The sequence below is a fragment of the Pogonomyrmex barbatus genome, unplaced genomic scaffold (genome assembly GCF_055798465.1).
Source record: "Pogonomyrmex barbatus isolate J1 unplaced genomic scaffold, ASM5579846v1 scaffold10, whole genome shotgun sequence".
Classification (NCBI taxonomy): domain Eukaryota; kingdom Metazoa; phylum Arthropoda; class Insecta; order Hymenoptera; family Formicidae; genus Pogonomyrmex; species Pogonomyrmex barbatus.
The window spans coordinates 7695554-7721278 of NW_028297099.1; the positions used below are offsets into that span (position 1 = coordinate 7695554).

General features: G+C 37.2%; 2 protein-coding genes across 8 annotated transcripts in view; one reads left to right on the top strand and one right to left on the bottom strand.

The window, feature by feature from the left end:
- Positions 1–25725, top strand: part of LOC105426688 (uncharacterized) — a 49614-nt gene that overhangs the window by 3046 nt on the left and 20843 nt on the right. For 6 of the 7 annotated variants that reach the window (XR_016137873.1, XM_089070376.1, XM_089070374.1 and 3 more), the window contains exons 2-9: positions 342–569; positions 16630–16818; positions 19428–19758; positions 21768–21916; positions 22081–22212; positions 23322–23444; positions 24543–24800; positions 25054–25323. Coding sequence is in view for 6 of the 7 variants with exons in the window: in XM_089070376.1 (XP_088926502.1) it covers positions 524–569; positions 16630–16818; positions 19428–19758; positions 21768–21916; positions 22081–22212; positions 23322–23444; positions 24543–24800; positions 25054–25323 (1498 nt within the window). In the remaining variant the exon portion in view is untranslated. Of the gene's footprint in view, positions 1–3; positions 262–341; positions 570–16629; positions 16819–19427; positions 19759–21767; positions 21917–22080; positions 22213–23321; positions 23445–24542; positions 24801–25053; positions 25324–25725 lie in introns of those variants that run through there. The other variant, XM_089070377.1, reaches the window with a different exon arrangement.
- The window catches only part of LOC105426643 (uncharacterized), a 47717-nt gene continuing 46644 nt past the window's right edge, over positions 24653–25725 (bottom strand). Inside the window, exon 12 of the mRNA XM_089070387.1 lies at positions 24653–24792. Within this exon, the coding sequence (XP_088926513.1) occupies positions 24769–24792 (24 nt within the window). The 3' untranslated portion in view covers positions 24653–24768. The remainder of the gene's footprint in view (positions 24793–25725) is intronic.

A 25725-nucleotide genomic window follows, 5' to 3' on the forward strand; every position in this document is an offset into this window, starting at 1 on the left:
GAAACAAGTCTTTATTCTTGTCATTATTCTTGTCTTGTCTTTATTCTTGTCATCAGAAAGAATTTAGTAGAAGAAATATTTTGTATATACTATATTTCGGTCGTTTCTTCTTTTTTTTTCTTTTTTTTTTTTTTTTGTTTATCTGCACGGCAAAAGTTTTTGGAATATATTGGCGAACACATTGTAATATTGTTTTGTGTAAAGTAAAGGTCTATATTTTATATCTTACGAAAATTTTGATCGCGCGGAAAAATCTTTTACGTACGTAGATGTTTTATCTCGATTCTAATGATTTGTACACTTGGATTATTAACTAAACGATTTGCACAATACATCAATAGGGGGAAACCAACTAGGCAAATTGCGATCTAGGCAGTAGGGCTGTAAATGGATCTCTGGCTGCTTTCTTTCTCGGCTAACTCGAACTGATAAAGCATGAAACAGTAGGAAGGTTGAAGGATCGCCGATACGAGGTTGAAGCGGCCTGGTGTTGCGCGAGACAACAGATCCTCCATCAGTGAAAATGAGCGGCTTGATGGTTTGTTTGATACTCCTCTCGACGGTGTCGGGTAAGTTGCGAGATGGGTCAGAAATATCCTATTAGCTGGGAAATGGGAACACCCTTAACACCTTGAGTCTAATCGCGCGTTGTACTTGTAGTATCATGAAGGTTTATTAAAGGTCTGCTATATTCCGCGAAACTATTACACGCAATTGAGTTTAGAGTATCGAAAAAGTTCCAGATTAGATTGCGCCAAGAATCTAGTAGCGTCTCCGCCTGTAATGGGTTTTGATCGTTTCAAGAGAGATCAATAATCCAACGTTTATTTAGCTTGGATTATTAGAGTTACGATTAAACTGATTATAATTGTTATTATAATTGTTATTTAAACGGTTAGATATTCAATAATTTTCAGAAAGATATATTGAAAATATAATTGTATGAATATTTATTTCACACAGTATATCTATCATTAATGTAATATTTTACACTTTTTTTTTCTTTATATATTTTTCATCGAACTTAAGTTTATTTAAGTTACGATACATATTTTATTTAGTCAGTTTTTGGATCGATTCAAATATATTATAGTCAAAAACTATAAGCTATAATTATACAAGAAAATCAATCATGAATTTTATATTCAGTATTGATTTCGAAAAAGTAGAATATACTTTTCGTTTAAGTGTATAAATAATAATTAAATCAATGCTATTTTCGCATTTCTTAGTGAATACTTCAGAAAATTCGGAATATTAAAGATGATTTTATTTTACACTCGTGTAAAGTTAAATCTTTGTAGCTGCTATTCGTGTCTGATCGTTATCAATCATGGTTGACCAAACGCTAAAACGGGAGAAGTCCAATTTCCGATTAAGCGCCATCAGCAGAACCATCAAAATGAACGCGTAAATAATAGCAGGCGTTATACTCAAATTGATTAGTTGAATGATTTTGTGTATCAAAATGGAAGAAATTTTTTAAAAGGAAGGACTATTTGGCTAATTCTTGAATTAGCGATTAAAAAAATCTAATAAATAAAATATAATCGAATTAATGTTTCAGCATGTTCGTTTCTCTCTTTTTTCTTGACTTTTTTGAGAGAGATTTATTAAAATTATATATAAATATAAAAGTACAAAGTACGAATCTCTTAAGACATTAGCGAATTATTGGATTTCATTTAATATGGTTTACAAACTGTATCGAAACTTTTATCTGGGAAAAATCCGCGAGAGAAATTAAATTCCGGAAATAAGAACAAAAATAGCCTATGAATCGTTAAATACGCTTCTGCATCGTATTCAACTCGCGTTCATAAATTTTCTTTTTCTTTTTCACCGCGTGTTGTCTGACTGTAATATACAACGTTGCTCTTACCACCGTCGAATCTTGTATACGATATAACGAATATAAACCACACGAGCCTGCGACGTTCTACAATGCCGGCTTTCATCTATTAATTCTTCGGCCGAGTTCGATGTCCGCTATAACAAGAATATCGAATCTTTTCCTAGGTTTCAACTTTGATTTTCTCGAACAAAGTTACGAGTTAGAAAATTTAGACGAATCAAAAATCAACTTGAAGTCGAAATAAAAATTTCGTTATTTCGACTCAATTCTTTAATTTTTAAAAGTCCTCACGCTCTCGCGTATCTTCTCGCGTGGCTTCAAAGTGCCGGAAGTCAACTCTCCGAATTGATCAAGAAGTTGACTTTCTGGACCCTCTTCGTCACCGCATTATTATTGAGCGTCGAGAAGACGGCAGAGACAACGGCGGAGAGACTACTCCTTAGGTAGGAGGACGTTTTTACGATCGTCTCTGCGGCGCAGCTGCAAGCCAGAAGCCGCGGTGTCCACGCCGAACATAATCCGATTTCTTTCGACGTCGAGATATCATCGTCAAGACGATCTTTTCCTCGCGTCCCGTCCCTCTCATCTCGTCTCGTCTCGTCTCGTCTCTTCTCTTCTCTTCTCTTCTCTTCTCGTTTCGTCTCTTCTCGGCTCGGCGCGGCTCGGCGCGGCTCGGCGCGGTGCGTCTCTGTGTTTTCTTTTGTGTTTTCTCGCCGTTCTGGTGGTTCGACCCGGTCTAAATATAAAGGCGTCGCAAGGGTCTGTACCGGGTCAGAAGTAACTTGTCGCTATTAGCGGACGAGGGTCGAGAACGGATGCGAGCGTCGTAGGAGAGATGTCGTGAGACAGATTTTGAACGTCGAGTCTCAACTCACTCGACGAGTGGAAATGGAACTGGGACGCGGGAGGATTTATTAAATTTTCCCGCGCGGCTTTTCCACGCGGATTTCTCCTCGTGCCACCACGCGGGAGGGAGATCGAAATCGAAATGGGATTCGTCGTTTCGGAAGCCGATCGAGGTGGATCGCGGAATTTCGGGGGAGAACGGGAGAGAAACGCGAGAGCGAACCTAATTCCCTCGTCGTTTCGTCGAAGCGAGAGAACAATTGGCGTTATAGTTAAGGAGAAAATTAGCTTTTAATTCGTCAAAGAAATCAAAGAACCGGTTATTACGCGATAGCCTATATACTATATCGCTTTTCCGCGTTCTTTGTCACGGTACTGCCAATTATTCCGCTATTCTTCCTTCAATTACGGCGCTACCCCTTCAGTTCCGGAAGCCGGTACGTTACCTCCACGCGCGAGTCTTTCCATTATAGTCCTTCATTAATTTGAAAACGATAGTACGGACAATGGGGGTAAAAAGGTGCATTGCGCGGTAAGACTCTCTCCGCCGATCGTGTCGATCGACATTTTTTCGCAACAATCGCCATGTTCAATCGTTCCCGCCGTCGTTCCGCCTCGGAATCAACATCGGCATTTCTGTTCGTTTCAAAGTGAGTTTGCTCTCTCACGGTACATTGATAGCCCATAGCCCGCTCTGAGCGGACTCCATTTTCCAAATTCCGCTTCGCTGTTCCCGACTGTCATAGTAGTTTCTCTCCTGCTCGACGTCGACTGCACGAACAGCAAACTCGAAGCGTCGCAAGCTCGAAGCATCGTGCTGTCCTTAAGGCGGAGACCCGCATCGGAGAGAGGACTCACGTGCCTCTCTTTGCGATCCCGTCGTTTCCCTTAAGCGTCCCCTTATTTGCGATTATCAGGCGGAATCAGCGGGAGGAGATCGGAGGCTGTGGAAAATCCTTCCGCGACAACGCGACGGAAGAAATGTAGGAGCGATCGAGTTTAACGAAACGAGCACCGAGACAGCAAAAGCGAAGTAATTTCATTTAAAAATTTCCTTTCTTTTTCGCTGCGGACTTTTTTTTGGGGGGGGGGGGATTTTTCTTCTTATCGATTCTTTTTTTGTAGAAAAATCATAACGAGGCATCAAAATAACAATGCCGTTTTCGCAGTATCAGATTTCCTGGAGAGGCTTAGACTAAATACAGCTCCATATGAAATCAGTTATTAAATTACAAAAAAACAAGTTAACAAACGGAATAACGATTGCGAGAGCATAGTGAATAGGGATGAATAAGGGATAAATGTATCAATGGTATCATTGGTTTCAACATCGTTATCAATTTGCGATAATTGTAAATCACAAAAGAATCGCAAACGAGGTAATACTTTGCTCTCGCTTTCACTCGCCCCCCCTCCCCTCCCCCCTTCTTAATGCGATACACGCAAAGTTGGCGTGATTATTGATCATTTTCGATCGCGTTGTGACATCGGTGCGCCCGTTAACCTGTTATTTTTCGTCGAAATCGGGTTACGATCATTGTAACACGCTCGTGGCACACGATCGAATGGATAAAATGTGCCTCGAGGGAGGGCGGCGGAGAGGGAGGGGGGGGGGGTAGTAGAGGAGCATGCGGTGCAGGAACAATTTGCGCATACCCGGATAACCGCAAATTGATTCGGGTCGGATTTTTTTTTGAATTTCCCTCGATTCTGACCCATTCTTTTTTTTTTTTTTACACGCGATTCCGCGCCCATTACGTATGCTAATGAGTTTTGTAACTTGGGCGTGCACACGCCCGGACGTTCCCTGTACGTCCTGTTTGCTTTAGCGCAAACGTACGGACGATAAATCACGCTAAACTACTGGTGGGTAATTGTACGCGTGTCCGCGGTATTTCGTCGGTAAGTATTTCTCTTGAAATCCGATCTCTCGTTTTGTCTACCGCGATCAGATTCGGCCTTGCGGCGATGCGGACGGTGCGATCACCCTGGTAGCACTGTAATTCTCTCTCTCTCTCGAGAGTTGTGCTATTAAGACCTCACCGTTTACATACGACAGGGAGTGTTTTCATCAGTCACTTATCGTTGGAAATAAACACTAATCTTCAATAATTTTTTTTTTTTTTTTTTTAATTTCCATCAACCTCCTGTATCCGATAGTTTTAGCGTATACATGTGCGAAAATTCGTGACTTTGTTTGTGGACGTTTATATAACGTATCGATGTGATACATCGTCGTATTTTAATATCAATATTTTTAATTGGGGAAAAAATCGTTACTCTCTTGAAAACTCATCTTTCTTTCTTTGGAAGTGAAAACGTGAAAAATGCGCGGAATTTGTGCGGAAAACTTTTGGGGAATTTTTTCATTTGTAATAAATAATATTTTTCTACTCTCAATTCTTACATTAATTGTAAAATACTATTAGTTTTAATTTAAAAAAAAAAAACGATGTAAAAAGATCGACGATAAAATACTGTACTTAATTAATCAATTACATAAACGAGACAATATAAAAATGAAATTAATATTCTTTTATGAATACTGATTAAAAGTTAAAATTAGGAATATCAAAAATGTTGATATTAAAATACTACATATATATCACTTTGATATGTTATTTATAAACAAACTTACAAATTTTCGATTATATGTTAAAATTATAGGACATGAGAAATTGATAGAAATTTAAAAAATTATTGAAGACAATATTTATTTATTAAAATTTCAAAATTTAAGCGGAATCAACAAACGTGGCAAACGTGACAAACGTAAGAATTATTCCTCAGAATTTTATATACCTATTTTCAATTCGTTTAAAAGATATTTGCGAGATTGTTAATTTTGGGAATGACGTGAAAATTTTAAAATTCAAAATGACGAAAATTCAGAATTTAATACAGCGAATTTTTGATGCATCAAAACATTGCACTTAATATGATAATTTATTTAATGCGGGTTATAACCGCATTCGATTTATCAAAGGATTATTATCGTTGAATTTTATGCATTTTAAACAAACAAGTGGCACATAAATAATTTTCGTTACCATGGGTCAAGGTTTTCAGCGTAACCGTTTTTCTTCCGCTTGAATGCTTGCTTGTATTCACTAATTAAATCTGCATTTCCGATCCGCGCACGATTTTATGACTTTACAATTGAGCAAACTAACGCGGTAATGTGTGTACATGCAGGTACATCGAGATGTATTTCCATATGCGTGCACCAACAACCCGGATGGATGCACTTTCGGTATTTCAACGTACACACGTATTTCATTTTCACCGAAGCCCTTTTACATTGTTGCTCGAGCACGAATACCGAACATGAAAATGCTTTAGGTCCCCCCCCCCCCATTGTTTGCAGGGAGAGAGTCACCAATTTATATCAGAAATTCGACCGAACCGCCGGCGCCGCCGTAGATGATAATAGTGCGAGCGCCTTACGTTATTTATGGCTGTAACGGGTACGTGAAACGATATTAATTAATTTCCGTGTCGACGACATTTCGCTAAATTTATCGCGCAGTATAGTAAATTCGCATTTCATCATTCGTGCGCAGTTTCCATATTTCGCCGGAAGTGCGCGATTTTCTGAGGATTCGTGTTTGTGATCCGTCGCGCGCAATAAAAACGTTTTTAACAATATACAGGGAGAGTATTTATTGCTGTCAACAATAGTTTGTTGTTCAACCAAGTTTTATGTGAACTCGCACATCCAATAGCGATTTTATACCGGCAGCGATATTTCATTTGTTATTTATTTTTCGACATTTTTCATATTTACGTGAAATACAATTTGATAATTAAATCACGGAAATGTATTTTGATCCTCTTTTCCCAGTCTTTCAGTAGTTTAATATATATATGAAAAAGAAATTGTTATCGTTGTAAATGTAATGGTACATCTATAACGACAGCATTGATGGTACATTAATAATTTGCATGATGTAATCGTAATGTATCGAACATTGAAATTAGCAAATATCGCTGTGAAATTACATCAAAGTCATAATCACAAGCGGATTTTTAAACTCGCCCCGATGTGACTCCGGGCGATTATTAATCAAACGTCAGAACTCCAATTTAGATCCAATTTGGCTTTCACGTCGCGGACATGAATATCGCATATTTCGTCGTCTCTCAATGTGACGTTTTAAGAATACCATGAGAGCTGAATCGGTTTCTTCCTGCCGTGACCGATCATCGTCTCGCGCGTTACATCAGAGCCCTATAACTTAATAACAAGTTTAGCTAGTTTCCAAAATTATTCAGGGAAAATTATCAGGTATGCACCTACGGGATATGAGTAGCGAATCGCTTTCAATATATGATGAAATTCTCGAGTCGTTTCGAATCGGAAAAATCTTTTTAGTTCCGAACTGAAGTCTCAGTCGGAAACAAGATTTAATATCCTGAGAATATATCTCTTCTTTTATAACATCTTATCTTATTTCCTTATTCATCCTGGCCACGGATAATAGTTCCGTCCTAAAGTATTTATGTTAAATATTACATAAAAATTATTATTTTATAATTTAATTTTCGTTACTATTTTCGAATATTCGTTACTGTTAATATATATTACAAAGAGTATTTCAAATTTTTTGTTTCAAATTGTTTTAAATATACAGACATCCTTCCGGATCAAGATTTTATGACTTTCAACAGTTTCAAAACTTGCGATTTTGGATAATATTCAAAGCAATTCGAATTTTCATTAGGAAAAGAACTAAATTATGAAACTTTTGAAAGAGAGAATGATTCAAATTCGACATTGTCGACGCTATATATTCTGCTTGTAATTACCATAACATTTTTTTTGTGATCGAAATTATCTCGGGTTGTCGGACGATAAGAACATCGTTCTTATCGCCTTTCACAACGACGGATAATTTGAAAAATAATGCTTTGCGTCGCAGCGCATGTTGGAAGGCGATTATTATTAACACAACATATTATCATTGCAAATTTCTAGTGTGAGTCGAAAGGCCGATTATCGAGATGTTCAGATTGATCAGGATTCGAACAGTCTGTCAGAACGTTTGAACGATCGCCTCGCACGAAGACGTGACACGGCACCGCGAGACGAGCGACGAGCGTCGTTTTTGCGGTCGCTAATATCCGTTATAATAAGCGGCGAATGCCGCGCGGCACGCGAACCTGATACTCGAAAGTCGGCTCCCTCGACGAGCCGATCGTCGCACCTCAGCTCGCGACATCCACGATGAGCGACGTGGATCGAGCAGCCTTCTGCAGCTTCGATAAGTAATTCGATAGAACTGTGTCAGTGCCCGTCTCTCGCAGCGGGGAAAACTTCGTATCTTAAAAGCAGTTTCTGAAGCATGGAAGAGTAGACGTCATCGTCGTCGTCCTCGTTGTCGTTTCAGGAAAAAGTCTCTCTTCGTATGATATACGCGGAACTGTATCGTTCCCTTCCTTTCCCCTCCCCGTCTCCCCCCCCCCCCCGAACGAGATCCATCTCGCGACTGATGGGCGTCGCGAGGATCGGACGTACTGATAGAAAGTCTTCCGTACGGCGCTCGGAGAAAACTTATATACTCCAATTTCTTTTTTCTCTTCTTCAGAATGAAAGTCTGAATCGTAAACGTTTTTAGGAAATTATTCAATAGCGAGTTTTGCAAAGTACGTCATTTAATTCCTAATGTTTTGTAAATAGGGATTAAACAACGCGATCGTCGTAATATTATTGTAGAACGATGGGCCCACTCTGGCCGATCTATAATTCAAAATTATCATCGATTAATATTTGAGATAGAATTCTATTTATGATTGTATTTGCATGTAATATGAGATATTAAATATTACAAAATACACCGTTTATAATGACATAAAATATACATTAACACAATGTGCAAAATTGTAATTCCTGAAATGTGACGCAGAACATAGCGAAATATGTATTTTAAAGTGAAGTTTCAGATTTCCGCGGAGTTATTTTGGAAATTTCACACTGAGTTAGATGTATGTACGAATAGAAAAAAAAAAAAAAAAAAAAAAAGAGAGAAAAAGAAGGCGCGAAGCTATTTATCGCGGTATGTAACGGGCACCGTTCCTTATAGGACCAGCGACAACTCTTGCATAATTGCCAAAGTTTAAGAGATATCGGAGATAACGCGACATAGAAAATCCATGGTATTAAAGCGCGAAACTTAAGCTCTAGTCGGTGTACGAATGAGACAGCCCCCCCCCCCCCCCGGCGTTCTTTCTCACGCGAACGTCATTACTTATTCCAGCGCGGCGCGCGAACCTGGTGACGACAGATTTATCGGGTGAAAAATTCACGGGGGAAGGAACACGACGGCGTCGCGCGCTGTCTTCGATTTTGGACTGCCAAATGGGAAAACGTTGTTCCTGTTGCGGCAAGATTGCCCCGACCGAGAACGTCAGTTCGGTCCGAGGCGCGAGGAAGCGTGCGCGGGGCTGCAAATAAATCGACGTGACCGATATCTCCCTTCGTCGCCGGAAGCCCATCTTCCTTCGGAAAAAAAAAGAAAGGATCGCTGTTTACGGAAGCCGCGAATAATTTAGACGAGAGAGATTTCTTCTCGCCCTTTTTTTTTTTTATTTTTCTCCTTTATTCGCGCGATATTTCTCTCAAACGATCGTGGAAGGGCGATTCAATCGCTACCGCTGCCGGAAGTAGACGGGGATCGATATTTTTATGCAAGCGGACTACGAAAATTAATTATTTCTCTTCTTCGTGCCGCTGAACTCGGGCTTCTTAAACGTATGCGGTAGGTCGTAAAAATAAAATACGGGGTAAACGCCTTTGGTTTCGTGTATTAAAGTAAACACTTTGATAAATATCGAAAATATAAGGGCATATGTGTATGTGTGTTTCCATTTGAAATTCAGTACTTATTTCTACGATAGATTACAAAAAAAATGTTGCTAGAGTACACAGAGTAACAGATCGTTAATTATAATTTCGTATGTGTGCGTATGTTCAATTATTGAAATTTAAATTTCCAGCGATAACGTTTACAAGCCTTCAAGGTACGGGGCAAATGCTTTGTTCTGTAAAAAATCGCAAGTTGTAGCATGTGTTTTTGATCTTTACCTTTGCGAATGAGAGCGGGCCCACAAAACTTCCTAAAAAAAATTTGCCGTTCGGAACCGGCAAATTAAAATATAAAATAAAACCTATATGTCTATGGTGCGCATGTAAAGTGACGGCCACAGACATATGGGAGTGAAATAGAACAGACCTTTAAAAGTCTATATGAAAGTAGAAGAAGAAGAAGACTTTTGCGAATAAATATACCTCCCCCTCTTCCCATATATCTCTGTCCTCTTTAAAAGTATTTAAGTATAAAAGTATAAAAACAATAAGGTAATAGATGGCAGGGGCAATAAATCTATCTCCTATAATTTTCATTTTTCTTAAATAAATATATATATGATATTTATATAAATAAAAAATATATAATATTTTATATATTTTTTTGTATTCACACACACACACACACACACACACACACACACACACACACACACACACACACACACACACACACATTTGTGTATTCATACACACACGCATAAAAATTCGGAATAATTGTTTTTATCGCGAACTACATGCCGTTACTATCAACAAACTTTCAATGTAGCCCAAAGCTATGTTCCTAAATCGATCATCAAATTTGAAAATCAATTATCTCCCTCATTTCTCTATATGAAATTTATATTGCGAAAAATATCCTTGGCCACCTAAAAATATTCTTTATTCTTGCATTCATGTTAAAAAAAAATATATATATATATATATATATATATATATATATATATATATAAAAATATTTATCATATACAGAGTACGTTTGACAAAATTTTCCCGAGGTACCTCGGCGCTGATTCTTTAAGCATATCCGGCGCGCTTCTGTGCCGGAAGATCTCGATGGGCTTTCTTTCCCCCCCCTCCCCCCCCCCTCCGACATCCGCAACGATTGTGTTCGGGTAGCATGACGAACCGGACGAAGCGGACGGTGGGCGGGGGATCGTCACGAGGTGGATGGATATCGTTAAGAGGTAGACACGTCGAATCTGCGATTTCGATCGTGACGGAGGCTTAATGGACGCGCGTGACTAACCGTCCTTTACTTCGCCCTGTCAAAGTCGTTGACACTTGGGGGAGGAGGGGGAGGGGGAGGGGGAGTCGAGATCATTGATCGCGCGTCGTTTTGCACATACGCGCGTATCGAGAGCGTACTCGAAGGAAGCTCTGTGCCGAAGTGATGTTTCAGGAGAAAAGATCAATACCTCGCGAGGCAGACGAATGGGTCGAGATGGCCGAGTGAAAAAGGAAAAGAATGGAAAACGAAGGTACGAAGTGAGGAATCGAAACGTAAATTGCGATGACGTGGACTCGCGGACCGTTCGTTCCTGCATTACGACCAATGATACGCCCGTACGTCGAATAGACGGTGTTAATTTCAGCGCGAACAAGAACAGTGAATCATTTCACCGCGGCGCCCTTATACCACGTCGTTTCCGTTTGATATTTTTATTCTTCCCTTACGTCAAGACGTCCGGATGGCGTCCGGGGGCTTATCAAGCGCGTAAAATTTCAATTCGAACTTTGACTCGGCCCGGGGGGGTTACGCTCGCACCGGTCTAGTTTGCCGTCGGACAGCCTCTGATTTACTGATCTATGCAAATCAGAGAAGTAATCCAATAATCTCGAGTGGCTCGAATTACTCTCCCGTTCCCATACGCGCGAGAGGCAAACTGACTCATTTCGCCAACAGTCAATTATATAAATTGAGGTCCGAGGCGAGTTACTTTAATTAAGCGTTTAATTCTTCGTTAATCCCACGGAAAGCGCGCGTCACGTCTTGTAAGCCGTCGCAAAAGTTGGCGTTTCGACATTGCTGGACTCTCGCGGCGGTTTAATACGTTCGAGGTGGTCCCGATGAGGAGGAATATTATTGTACAACTCCGAGATACGAGTTGCATCTCGGAAGCGGAAACTTGCGATTTATACTTAACGAAACGTCCGATTTGCCGTCGTACGCCGTCTAAGTATCTAAGCTCCTTAAGAGAGATGAAAACGAACAATTTAATTCAGTTGATTTAAATTTCAGCTTGAATTGAGATTTAGGTCATCCGATTAAGAACGTTCTTGTTACGCGTTATCAAAAGCAGCTACTTCTTGGAGAGATAAATTAATAAGGAAACTTAAATATAATATGAGAGAAAATTAGAATTCTAACGCGGTACGTCGTGCCACGACGGTGACGTCGGCAATATGTTTTTACGACAATTTACGATGCACTTATTGCGAGAGGGACAGGTAAACCGCAAGTTCAAGTTTCAACTAGCCGTCTTATCACTGATCGATAGACTGTGTAAAGGAACCGGACAAAGGAAGTTGAAAGGAACCAAGTGATATTTTAGAGAGGGACTAACTTTTTGAGAATTATGTTTTATTTACCAAGTTTTCCATTTCCACTAGAAATTTCTTTTCGTCGGGGATAAATCGCACGTGAAAATTTCATTTGAAGCGTAACAAGACGAATTTCTTTGTATCCATCTGCAATGGAATTATAAAGCTTTTGATTAGCGGAAGATACCTTCGTATCTAAAAATGCGAGAATTGGGTATTTTACAAAAAAAAAAAAAATTGTTTCAGAATTACACGAAAATAGTTCTCGATAGGATATTTCTCGAAGATATTTTCCTTTGTGTGAATGAACTGAGAAAGTCATCTGGTCTCGCGACTCGCGTCCTATGAGGCGCGAGGACAATTCATTTTGCCGTCCGTCGTGTCTCGTTGACGGCGCCATCACATCGCCATACGTCCGGTGGCCCTACGGTAAAATTTTTGCGGCGGAAACTCATCGCGCACGTCCCGACGTCACGACGTGACCGTATATTATATTGTCGCGGAATTATTCAACTTTAATTTCGCATTACACACTGTGCTTGCGCGACCACGGGATCTCTCGCGCGCTTGACACACGTCTTTTCTCGTGGCAGGATTTACTGCCACCTACTGGTATACGTGCCATTGTTGTCAAAGTGGTACGGTACTTATTGCACGCTTATTGTACGGAGATCATATAATACCGAATGGAATGCAACGTGTACGTGACAGAATAAACAAATCTTTTAATCGCGAATTGCGCTTTGCGATATTTAATTTAGATACGGGTGAGGTAAAACAGTGAGGCGTCTATAAAAACGCTTACAAAAAGTATACGTATTAGTCAATATTTAATAGTGTACTATTATTAGTATACTATTATACTATTATCCCAAGATTTATTGGAACTATTATTAGTTTATTAGTATACTATATTTTTTAAGTATACTTGTATAAAAGTCAATTGGTATAATTATTTGTGTAATTATAATTGTTTGTATAATTACAATTTGTATAATTATAATTATGCAAATATCGATGTAGGTATATATTTATTAATTATATACGTAATAATTGATCCATTTCTAAAAAAGGCATGTTAAGTCGATACTCGAATATATCGAAATTATTGTTGTCAATTTTCCGTTGTGCCGATTAGTTTTCTCGTTGCACTCACTTCATGAGCGGCTGTTATTGCGAAAATCGTTTTCAATTGTGTTGTAATATTTATGATATATTATTAAAAAGTTTCTGAATATACATATGTACATATACATAGTATATATATATATATATATATATATATATATATATATATATATGACTTTCAAGTACTGATTTAGATATTTAATCCTGGTAAGATTTAGAAAGAGGAGACATAGATAAATAAAAAATACATAAGAAACGTATATTCTTATTACATAAATATAAGATGTGAGCATTTTTTGTAATCTTTGCTTCTATTTTATTGATTAAAAAGATATATCAAGATTTGAATGAAAACTTAATGTTTTTGAAAACTAATATAAATTTTTACGCGATTTTGTACCATTTCTATTATCGTTAAATATTTATTTAAAAAAAATCAAAAATTAAATCATGAATTTAATCAACTCCATATATTAATGTGTTTCCAAGGAAAATTTAATAAATTCATTATTTTTAAATTATCTATATTATTTTATGTATTATATACATATAATATACATATTATATATATATATATCTAATTTTTTAAAACGTTTATTTTATTTTTATTTTCTTGCGAGAAATCAGGATTAAATATATATATTCCAAACTGTTTAAGTTTATTCCTTTTATAAGGAACGAATCTGGCAACGAATCTGTGAAGATCCAACTGCAATATTTTTATAAACATATAATAAATATATAATAAAATAAGACAAGTTTCACAGATTTGTAACCCCATTAAAAAAATTGTGTCACTCACCGATCCGATGCGCAACAGCGGAGTGAATCTGCCACGTAGCTACGATGATTCTGTAACACAGAAACAGAACATTCAAATTATAACAGTGTTCTAAATGAGATATTTTACAAAATAATTTTACGTATATTGAATCTACATATTTATTTTTCAATTAAATATTCATTAAAATAATAAAATAATTTTCAATAAAAATCTTTATAGAAATAAAGGCGAATAATATTTTAAATTGTTTTTCTTTTTCGAAAAAAAAAAACTATAAATTTTAAATTATCAAAATTTATTAATTAATCCAAAGAAATGTGAAACCGATTAATTTTATGTTGAGAAAGAAAATGTATATTTACCGCAAGGTTGCTCCGCCGGTGCTCGATGCCTCTCCTAGGCCTCCTCCTCCTCCTCTCCAGATGTCGGGTCGTCGGATGTCCTCGCAGCACAGGACACTCGCGAAAAACACTCGCAAATTATTATAATCGCGCGCGGACTAATTTTAAATAAAAGTCTTTTAGTCCGGCCACTTGTACGGCATTCCCGAAGCAGACGTGCGGCGCGATAAACTCGCTGCAGTTTGTTCGTTCACTTAAAAATCGACGGCGAAAAAATGACGGTAGATTAAAAAAACTGATCGATTAATTTGCCTACATAAGAGCCTAACATAAGAGCCATTGAACGACTCGTGGCTATGCCGTGTCAGTACGTTATTAATAACAATAATATTATCCAATGTTAATATTAATATTGCTAATAATGGTGCAACGGGTACTGTTAGCTTCTCCGTCTTTGGGGAATCCGTTGGGGAATCCAAAGAAAAAATCCCTCGGAATATTGAGCCCCTCTGCCACGTCAAGGCACCGTACCCATTGGAGGGGTTATCATGTATAAAAATTCATGAATATCAAAGGAATAAATCGTGTTTAAATATGTAAATATACTTTGTTAGAGATTCGTTATTTCTATATTTCGATATGTTTACGAGTCGTTAATTACACGCGTTAAGAAGCCATTCCATTCATAAGATATAACACGATTTGGTATCATTTAGCATTGAAGAAATGCGAAGAAATACGGAACGATGCGTACCTCGACCTACCCCTACGAACACCGGTGAGACATTGATAATTGCGCGGAGCGCTCGTAAACACGTGACGTACCAGCCGCGGCACGTAAACTCTTAACTAAACAACAATAGTTTGGCTAGACGAAATTCAACACATATTTCAAATCAAATTTAATTTCCACGAAGCGTCATAGCATCTTTGATAATGAAAAACATTAAATAATATAATTGTTATATTTTACTTTTTAAATGTCTATTATGTCATACAATTGCTCTTTCATTTAACGCATTAGAGTGCGTTTGCTTGGACGTTCGTGCGCATGAAAGCATTGTTTTATTTTCCTTTGACGTGAATGACGTAATAAAAATAAAATGATGCTTATAGCGTATGAAACGTCCAAAACGAACACATTCTTAATAAACTCGTTACAATTTATTTGAGATATATGCATGCATACACATATATATATATATATATATATATATATATACACATATGCATGCATACATATATATATATATAAATGCAAACTACATTTAAATCGGTGAGAATTTTAAAGCAAGAAGCTCCATTCCAGAAAAATTTATATTGAACGTTAAAGATACTCGAATTAGATCATTAAAAAAAGCTCCTCGAAATACGCAGCATAATATTAAGGCAATATCCGTATCGTTTACAAAAATAAATTAATACTATGCTTCAAGAAATAAGCGTTGATCAATGAATACGAGTCAGTTCCGCCGCTCGGAATATTCAAATGAAACAAATCGTCTTTTCATACGCATAAAACTCCGACAAACTCATAACTGCGCGAGTTATCGACGTTTATTATAACATGCATCATAAGATGCATCGATGTTGGTGAACGTCATTTAGAATTCGTCGCGACTTCGTTTCGAAAAGAAAATGTAAAAACGCGGAGCGATATGTAACATCACCTGCCCGCACGAGCGTCGATGATTGAATAATAACGGATATTGTAAACAAAGTACCAAGGCCGCGCACTATTGTATATCGCTATCTCAAACATAAAGATTTCAACGTTTTTAACAAAATTATATATATATATATATATATATATATATATATATATACCTTTTCGTTGAGCTTTGCACACGAAGAAAATATCAGGAACAGGAATAAATATTAAATTTTGGAAATGAAAATTCGGAGTAACATTAGTTATTATTTAATATTAGTTAATATTAGTAATTATGTGAGATTTTAGTAGCAAGATTATATAATATGTGATGTAAATATTTTATATAAAATATTTAATATAATATTAAAAGATAAATGGCGCGCGCGAAGCGCGCCATTTTTGTACTGTTTCTAGCGTATAAAATTTCATGTGCCTTTGATCTGATGAAATATCGGGCTTTCAAAAACGCATGAGAAGTTTATCTTTCATTTATCAGCATGCCAAATTGCATATCGTCGAAGTGCGAAATTTGGCGTGCCATAGATTCTCGTTTATAGCTCATACATTTGCGACATGGGGCCGTAAAATTTTTCCTTTTTCTCGATCTTTCAGGGATCCTTGGCGATTGTCCCGACCGAGAGCCGCCGCAGTGGGGTTTTGTGTGGGAGAGAGAGCTTCGGGACGGTCCGGAGAGGCAGATTGTGTACTCGTGCGAGCCGGGCCGTAAACTCAAAGGTCACAAGATAGCGACTTGCACCGCTAACGGCACTTGGAACAACGCCGCCCCGACATGCGTGCCTTGTAAGATATCGCTTCTGCTTTAAGTGTGGACCGCAACTGTGCCGCTGTGCCTCCTGTGACACGTGAGAACGTGCGTCTCTAAATCCCAAAGCCCGAGAGAGAAGTCTCTTGTCTCGCGGGATCAATCGCGGTCGCGGACCGCAGAATCCACGGCGTACATCGATCTCCATGATTCTCGTATTCTACATCACGCCGTTACTTCGACTTGCGATCGACGTCCGTTCGTTCATAGAATATTACTTCGTCGTATTTCTTCAATCGACCGCCACGACTAATCGTCATCTTGAATCACGACAGTGATTATACATTCGATGACCCAGATATTTGTATACGGCAATATTATTGGAAATTCTATTTTATTCCTAACATTACAAGACGCTTATTATTATGTATATTATTCAAAAGAATAAGTTGTTTACGCCGACGTAGAATAATTTGATTTATTCTCAAGCACGTGGATATTTTCATCAAGACGCGTATTCGTATTTCGAATTTTTCCGAATTATTATCTCCGAATTGGATGAACGTACATTTAGGTAGGCGTATGTCGGATGATGTCGCCGTTATGTCCATGACTATGCAGCATTATACTAATTTGATGGACGTAAGTCAATTATCCACATGAAAGGGAGCTTAACTCCTCGTGCCTAGACTGAAGTCTCGACGCGCGTGTTCGATAGACTGACGGTCAAATCCGTTTACTGCGAGACCTCGTGCTGTCGAAATAAAGGGACTCACGGCGTCAAACTCGCTCTTAATGCCGTAACGCAAATCGCGGGTTTGTTTACTCGATGACCAAGCTTATGCAACCGGTAGAGATGGAGATTATTGGAGACAATGACAATTAAACTCCTTTTATTGTTTGGTTCAATTATTACGTACGAGATAATTCACGGATAAATTTAATCTTAAATTATATATAAAAGAATCGCGCAAAATTAAATACTGATTATATATCGCTCGATCGCATTCTGTTATATTGATATCCAAGTTAGAATCGAAAATATTTAAATTCGCAATTTCGGGGGAGACAGGCGATGAAGGGGCGGGGAGATATTTTAGAAAGTTTTGAAGAACAATTTACCCGAGACGTCCATTCCTATGATTTGTGGAAACACGACTTTACCGTGGGATTCAATTTTCACCGATGCTCAAGTTATCGGCATATCTTAAGCCGAGGGTTGGCATTGCTCCCGAGACTGCGGATATATAGGGTGTCTTCTATTCTTCACGCTCCTTCTCGAAATCTCGGAAGGAGGGAACTCTTTTAATTAAAAATAAAAACAAAGGAAAAAACGGAAGAGGAGGCAACGACCTTAATGTCACCTGTTTATTTCACCTCGTTTAATTCTCATTATCGTGTTACTCGCATTGTCAAATAATCGATCTTATCTTTCACATATATTTATCTACATATATATTTTTTTCCCGTCATTTACGTCGACGAGAAGATTTCGTTAGGTAACGAATACTTACCCCTATAAATCCCGTGACACGCGATGCCGAACGCAGACGCTCGTTCCGCTCGTCGATGCCGTTCTCTTAACGCGGACCACAAATGGCCCGAGCGGAATTTCGGGACGGGGAAAATTCACGGAGTGGCGTTTCGGTGCTTCAGGAACGCGCCTCGTTCCATCGCGCGCGCTATCGGCGGCACGGGATTTCGCCGACATGGCATAACTCGCATTCGACTCGATGGAGATAAGCCGCCAAGTCATACGCTGCGTGAGAGCGTTACGGGCATATGTCTCTCCGCTCCGTCTTTCCGCTCTCGCTTTGGAATGGGCTTTGATGCTCAGAGAGATGCATCGTCGCGATGCGGTTGTGCGATATAGAGAGAAGCTTGTGTGTGCGAGCTTGCACACATTCAATTATCAGCACCCGAATACCCGTAAAATTACACCCGAAAATATTATTGCGATGCGAGGGATAATAATTGAGGGGAAAAAGACGCGATTACGGGCGGAATTATTCGAAGAATCAAAAAAATTCGAAAGTCTCGGTTTATGGAATAATTTGAAAAAAAAAATTTGAAAAAAAAGAGCAAATGTTATTTTTTACGTTAAAAATAAAGTAGAGAAGTAGAAGCGCCGCGGATTTTTGATGCGAAAACTAATTTCGGCAGATTTACGTGAGTGCAGGTATACCATAGTTGACTGCTTTATGCGTTACTTAGCTGATATGGGAACTCACGTGAAAGATTCATTATTTGATGGCAATCTCACGCAATAACGATAAAAGGGAAAGATGTATCTGTCCCCGTGTTGGGCCACTATGCATGTCCAATGAGATTAATCCTCCATGATATAATGCTATGGAATACCTCTAGAAGCATTTTTGCTCGGTAAAACGAATATTCTATTTAAAGTCCACTTGGCGAGCGTGTGTGAGTGAAACGAGAATTTAATTAAAATTCCTTTAATTATAATTGTAAAATGAATATTTTATTTGTGCTAGTACAATAAATGTACAATGCGTTAATGATTTTGCGCTGACGAGCGCATATTTACGTTTATTATTCATTAATAATTTGCAACAATTATATTACTCTATTTGCAAAGTAGGAAATATTAAGTTGATACGTTACGTTTTATGTGTCCACTGTGTAGATGTATTTCGACGTGTCCGTTGGGATCTCTATCTCGGCGATCAACCAATCGCCCCGGACAGGAGCAAGCTACAAATCGCGAAGGATCGTCTTAAGGCGCTAGAGACGATAGACGAGTTAAAGAAACGTAGAAAAACGAAGAAGGGCAAGAAGAGGAAAAAGAAGAGGAAGAGGCCGGCGGAAACAAAATCCTCAAGACTACCTACAGCAACAAGATTAAATGAAACCGTCGTGTCTCAACTGGATACCAGCTGCTTCGCCAAAAAGATCCTTGGAAAGAGCCTCGTTAAAGCCCCTTCTATCGAGCATGCTCACCCTGCTAAATATGCTAGGTTTGTAGCTGCATTAAATGAAACAACTAAAAGATTGAAATTTTAAAACGGTGGAAAGGTTTATTTGGATAAAGCTTGCGAAGAAGGATGACATACAAACAGGAAATTAATGTTAATTTTTCTCATGTCTGTTAAGATGCAGCAGAGAAATGTAGCGGTTTTCATATAATGCTTGTATCCTAATCGAGTGAAATAAAATTATATAGAATCAAAGACCAACGCAGTTGTCAATCTATTAATCTTTATTTATATCCTAAAAATGATATTTTTCATGTGGCTATCCTTGATAATGACGCATCGCGTTGTCTGTCTACTTCCCTTGGTTCATTAATCGCTAATTTCCTTAAAGAATATCTGAAATCTAAAATTTTTATTAACAAATCACGCATTCTCATGGAATTAAAACACAATATAACTAAAATTTAAATAATTAAATCTTTTAAATAATGATGAATTTTCGAACTAGAATACAAGAATGTATTCGAGAAAATTATTCGAAAAATATTATTTTTAAGAAATAAGTGGAGATGAACAGATTGCATAGTATACTGCCATTTTTCTTGTAAAAATATTTCATTTTAATTCCATTACACAGGACGCTCTGCAACAGCGCTGAAAATTGAAACCATTATCACAATTTTTCTAAAAATATATTAATTTGTATTAATCTATACATTTATATATATATTTATACATACATTTATTTTATATATATATACATTTTTTTTTTTTTATTTGCATATATGTAGTAATACGTATGTTTATAAAAATATAAGATGTATTACTTTGAAAAAAATAATTATTGCAAATATATAGAGATAAAAGATACAAATAACATTTTCCATAAATTTTAACAAAATCTTTGTAATCATTTTAAAATTCCTTAGAATTCTTTCAAATATTGATCGCCTTCATATATTTAGAGGAGAAAAGGGGATAGTGAAATACCATTTTGTTTCCTTAAAATAACTCATTAGATATTAACGCGACATAATTCTTATAGACATAAGTTTATTAGCCATAGAGTTCTATCAATTATTCTATTATTATTCTATAGATAGAAGTTCATCCGACATACAGAATGTAATTCATAATCTACTGAAGAGGAAAAAAAGGATAGGTTTGTGAGATGGGGGTATCGTGGCATACTATCAACTAATTTCATAAAAGGCATTTTTACTTATAAAAAAAAAATCATAAATTAATAATCATTCATAGATTTCATACATTAATAAATGCCACAAAACAAACAGGTTTTATAAAACATTTTATAAAATTATATTTCTATTTGAAAAAAAGAATTCTTTTAAAAATAAATATAATACGCCTTTTTTAAAATAATTTCTTTATCATAGTACTGTAGGAATATAAAAGCCGTTAGGTTTAAATAGTTGGTAGGATTCGGAGATCGTTATAGAAGAGAAACTGTTGAGCAGGCTGAGTGTCAGATTCGTAAAAACAAAAAAGATCCCGAGTTTCGAATCTCTCTCGCTTCGTTAATTTTTCTCCGAGAATATTATTTCCTACAGTACTAATAAGTATTATGCAACGTGTGTGGAATGATGGAACTTCTCCAAACTCGCGTGACACTCGCAATGCGAGTGGTCCACGACTTTCTCCCGCATATAATATAACTTTATATGTCGGATACAAAACATCATGTCACATCACATTCCAAGGCCTTCAAACTAGATTAAAATTACAAACAACATTTTAATATTTAACATACTTTTCAAAATTACGTAAAGAGTATATAGACCTATCAAAATCTCTGTGCAATTATGTGCAAAACTGAAATTTAGCTTTTATGCGAAAAACGCAGTGAATATTAATGACCAGTAGCCATCCTACTGATGAATAAATAACGAAGTAACTTTAATAGGCTGTCCCTAGACTTCAACTAACAAACTACGTACGAGATATCATGGTATCTCACTACCCCATATCTATCTCACGACCGTCCTTTCCTCTACTATATTTGGAATAATAAGATGTGCATTGTTCTATAGAAGGAAGAACGTACTGTCACCGTACAATCGATACCTCGTTGCGATTTACGAGTGCACGGATGGCTACGTTTTCGTGGACTCGACGACAGACAGACTTTTTTGCAGCAATGGCACCTGGCTTGGACGTCGTCCAAAGTGCATGCGGGATCGTAAGCATAATTAAAAATATTATTTTTCACCCTTTCCGCAATGAAACGTGAGTAACGAGCGGCTTTTTTGTTTCGTGCCTTACGTACGCGTCAATGATGATTCTTTTCAATTTCAAACATATAGGGATTTGTTTGCGTTATATGGAATACATTTGCTATTCTAGAGCTGTCGACAGATAAGGTGAAACGTTGCGACCAGGGAGCAGGAGAATGTGAACACGTGTGCGAGGATACGTCAAGCGGCATAAAGTGCTCCTGCTTCGATGGCTTTCGAGCTAAAGGACCGTCCTGTATCGGTAATCCATATGCCCACAGCCATATACAAATTCACCACCGCATATTCTACATTTTTATATCTTTTGAGGAAAAGTCAAACTCGCATCTCCCTCCCTCCCTCCCTCTCTCTCTCTCTCTCTCTCTCTCTCTCTGCTCTCTGTTCCCTCTTCTCTCTCCTTCACTCGACATACTCGGATACTTTCGTCGATATTCTCAACGAAATTCACGTGCCATCTTCGTATTGACTACCCGCTCGTATCGATTCGTTGAAACTTTTCGACGTTTTTCCCTCGACATGCCAATTTTTTCTCGACCCGCCGCATTTTATATTCGCAAATTTATAGAATCCAAGAATGCACGAACGAATAATGCACGCCCCGTCGCGGGATGCTCGCGAGGTGAAAATAATTTTCGTTGGAAATACGTGTACGAATAATTTTTTAAGCGCTGTCGAGAACATCCGCGTAAATAATACCGTCTTAATAATGGGATTATCGATTTTGGCACGTATCGAATTATTTCGGAGTCGGATTGCGCATATTGTATTGCGCCGATATATCGGTGCGGTATCGAGTTTAAAAGCTGCTATCGACTCGAACATTTCTCTGCGTTTACCAGTTTCCTACTTTTCTACCTCCCTTCCTCCCCTCCTCCCCTCCCGCCCCCCCGCCTTGTAATACGCTGCGTGTTTGCAGATCGTATCGCGTTTGTAAGCTCGATGATTGTATCAGTATGTAACATAGCCCATAGCCCATGTTACAACATGCGATATTCCATCGTGTCAATAATACACGATTGTTGCCATTAGATCTCTCAATGCAACTCGCGAATAAAATGCTAATAAACATCATGTAAACACCGGTTAAAAATACTTTGAAAAAAAAAAAAAAAAGAAAGAATGCCCATGGAAGATGGGCTTCTATATTTTAGCAGAAAGCGAGTATCCGATTATGTATTTTGTTGCGTTTTGTCATTTTATTCATTTCATCTGACTCAACTTTATTAATCTTCATCCGTGACGAAACGTGAAATGAAAATTGTAAGAACGTTTTATGATGTTACCGCACGCAATTGCGAAGTGTTTAAAATTCGATTATCCGTCCTCCTCTTTTCCCCGATATTCCCTCAGATATTGACGAGTGTGCAGAAGGCATCGCAAAATGCACGGATATTTGCCGCAACGAGCCTGGGACTTATTCCTGCGAGTGCCGTCGTGGTTTTCAGCTGGGAACCGATGGTCGCTCTTGCCAAGGTTAGTCCTATATTGTACAAGAGGAAAGATATCTTTGGCAAATATTTGCTAGCCTGTCGGTATCCCTTTGCGCGTCGACACGTCCGTCTCAATTTTGCATTTTTACACGTCTGTTATTTAAAATCTATGTCTGTAACTTTAGAAGGTAATTTATTCTACCGTTTTAATTTAATTTATTATTTTACAAATGGACTTGTCGAGAGAAGCCTGTTTGTATTGTACGTGTGTGTAAGAGTAAATTAAATTATCAAATAGTAATATTCCCACTGAGCAAACATTAAAAAAGTTCGTATAAACACACAAAATTTAGAAAGTTAATTTTTGAGATAGGGGAAATTTTATGGAACAAAATCAAATAATTAATAGAACGAGTAATGAACATTAAATATTTTTTTAACATTAAACTTAAGCTAGAAATGCTTAACTTTAAAATTATTAAAAGTCTTCTAATCTTTTTTCATTATATAGTTGGCGATAATCTTTATTTAGAGTTAAAAAAGTTATTTTTTAAAATGCTATATAAAAGAAAGATTCTAAAAATATTCAACATGCAAATAAAACAAGATTGTAGTTGTCATTAAATTCATAAATACCAAATTTATACTACTCTTTTATATCTTCAGTTTTATGTTTACAAGCCGGCATTCATAACATGCTGTTTTTACATATGTCAATGCAACTCTATTATAGTTTACGATATCTCAAAACTATTTTTAAGACGATCTTCAATATAACAACGCACTAAGAATATCGGCCAAAGATTGAACGCTGAATTTACAAAAACTATGTCATAGATTCTACCGTTAAATTCATTACTGAAAAAAATATAATTATGTCATCATTACATTTACGAGAAGAAAAAAAGTAACGTCATTACTAATCTGTTACAAGAAAATAATTATAATAATAACAACGGCAATAATTACAAGTAACAGATTACTTCTCAACTCTGCCCTTATTCCCTCTACTTTAAAAACTAAGCTACTTTCTAGATTCACATAAATTTTTTTTAGTATTTAGTTCGATGGGAATATACGCCCCTAAAATATTTGATCATTTATCAATTTATTACCTTGTATGATATTGTTGATTGCTCAGACATCAATGAATGCCTCTCGAACAACGGGCACGGGCCTTGTCAAGGCACTTGTCGCAATCTCGAGGGTAGCTACGAGTGCAATTGCGCCGATATCCCTGGGTACAAATTAGCCGCTGATAATCACACTTGCGAGGACATCGACGAGTGTTCGATGAACAATGCGAATTGTTCTCATCTGTGCTTGAACACGCCTGGAAGCGTCTTTTGCCTCTGTCCAGATGGCTTTTATCTGACGGACGATTGGAAGACCTGTCAAGGTAAAAATGTACATTCTATGTTTCTGATCGATCGACTTCTATTTTCAATCTTGTATAAATTATTAAAATGTTTTTGTCTAAGGGTTTATATATATATATATATGTTACAACCTTTTTTAATTGGGTTGGCAGCTTATTTTTCGTAATCTAGATCATTTCCATTTCGCGTTACTACTATTTAAAACCTGTTTTCTTAAGATTTTATTAAGATTTTATTGAGATGGAAAATTTAAATTATTTTGTTTTTCTTTAGATATTAATGAATGTGAAGCGACACCGAAGATTTGTGCGGAGAATACCGAATGCGAGAACACGATAGGATCATATAAGTGCACAAATAGGATACATCCGCACGTGGTAACGAAAATCCTTCGAGAAGAGGATTACGACGTTGAAGATGAAGACGCTGATGACGAAGATGGGGACATTGATGACGGGGATTACAGAGACGAAATTACCGAAATTCCACAAAGTCCAAAGTGCGAGAATGGCTTCAAGAGAAACGAAAATCTAGAGTGTGTTGGTGAGTACATTACGAGGTATTTAAATTTCTCAATTGTAAATACATTATGATATTTTGCCAGCCAATTAGTATACGATATCTAAATATCGACAAAAATATAAATATTTTTATGCAAAGATGTTGAGACTTTTTATTTGCAATTTTAATGCTAATTACTTTTAACTTATTGAATCTTACAAAAAATGCAGAAATAAAACTCAAGTAAAAGAGAGAAGGAAGAAGTATATTATGATATTTCATTAGCGAATATTAGAATATGATGATTTAAATATAAATATATGCAAAAACAAAGATTTTTCATTTGCGATTATTTTAATACCCTTTATTGCGATTTTTAACTTTGTGAATCTTACAAAAACTGCAAGAAATAAAATTCAAGTAAAAAGAGGAAAGAAGAATTCT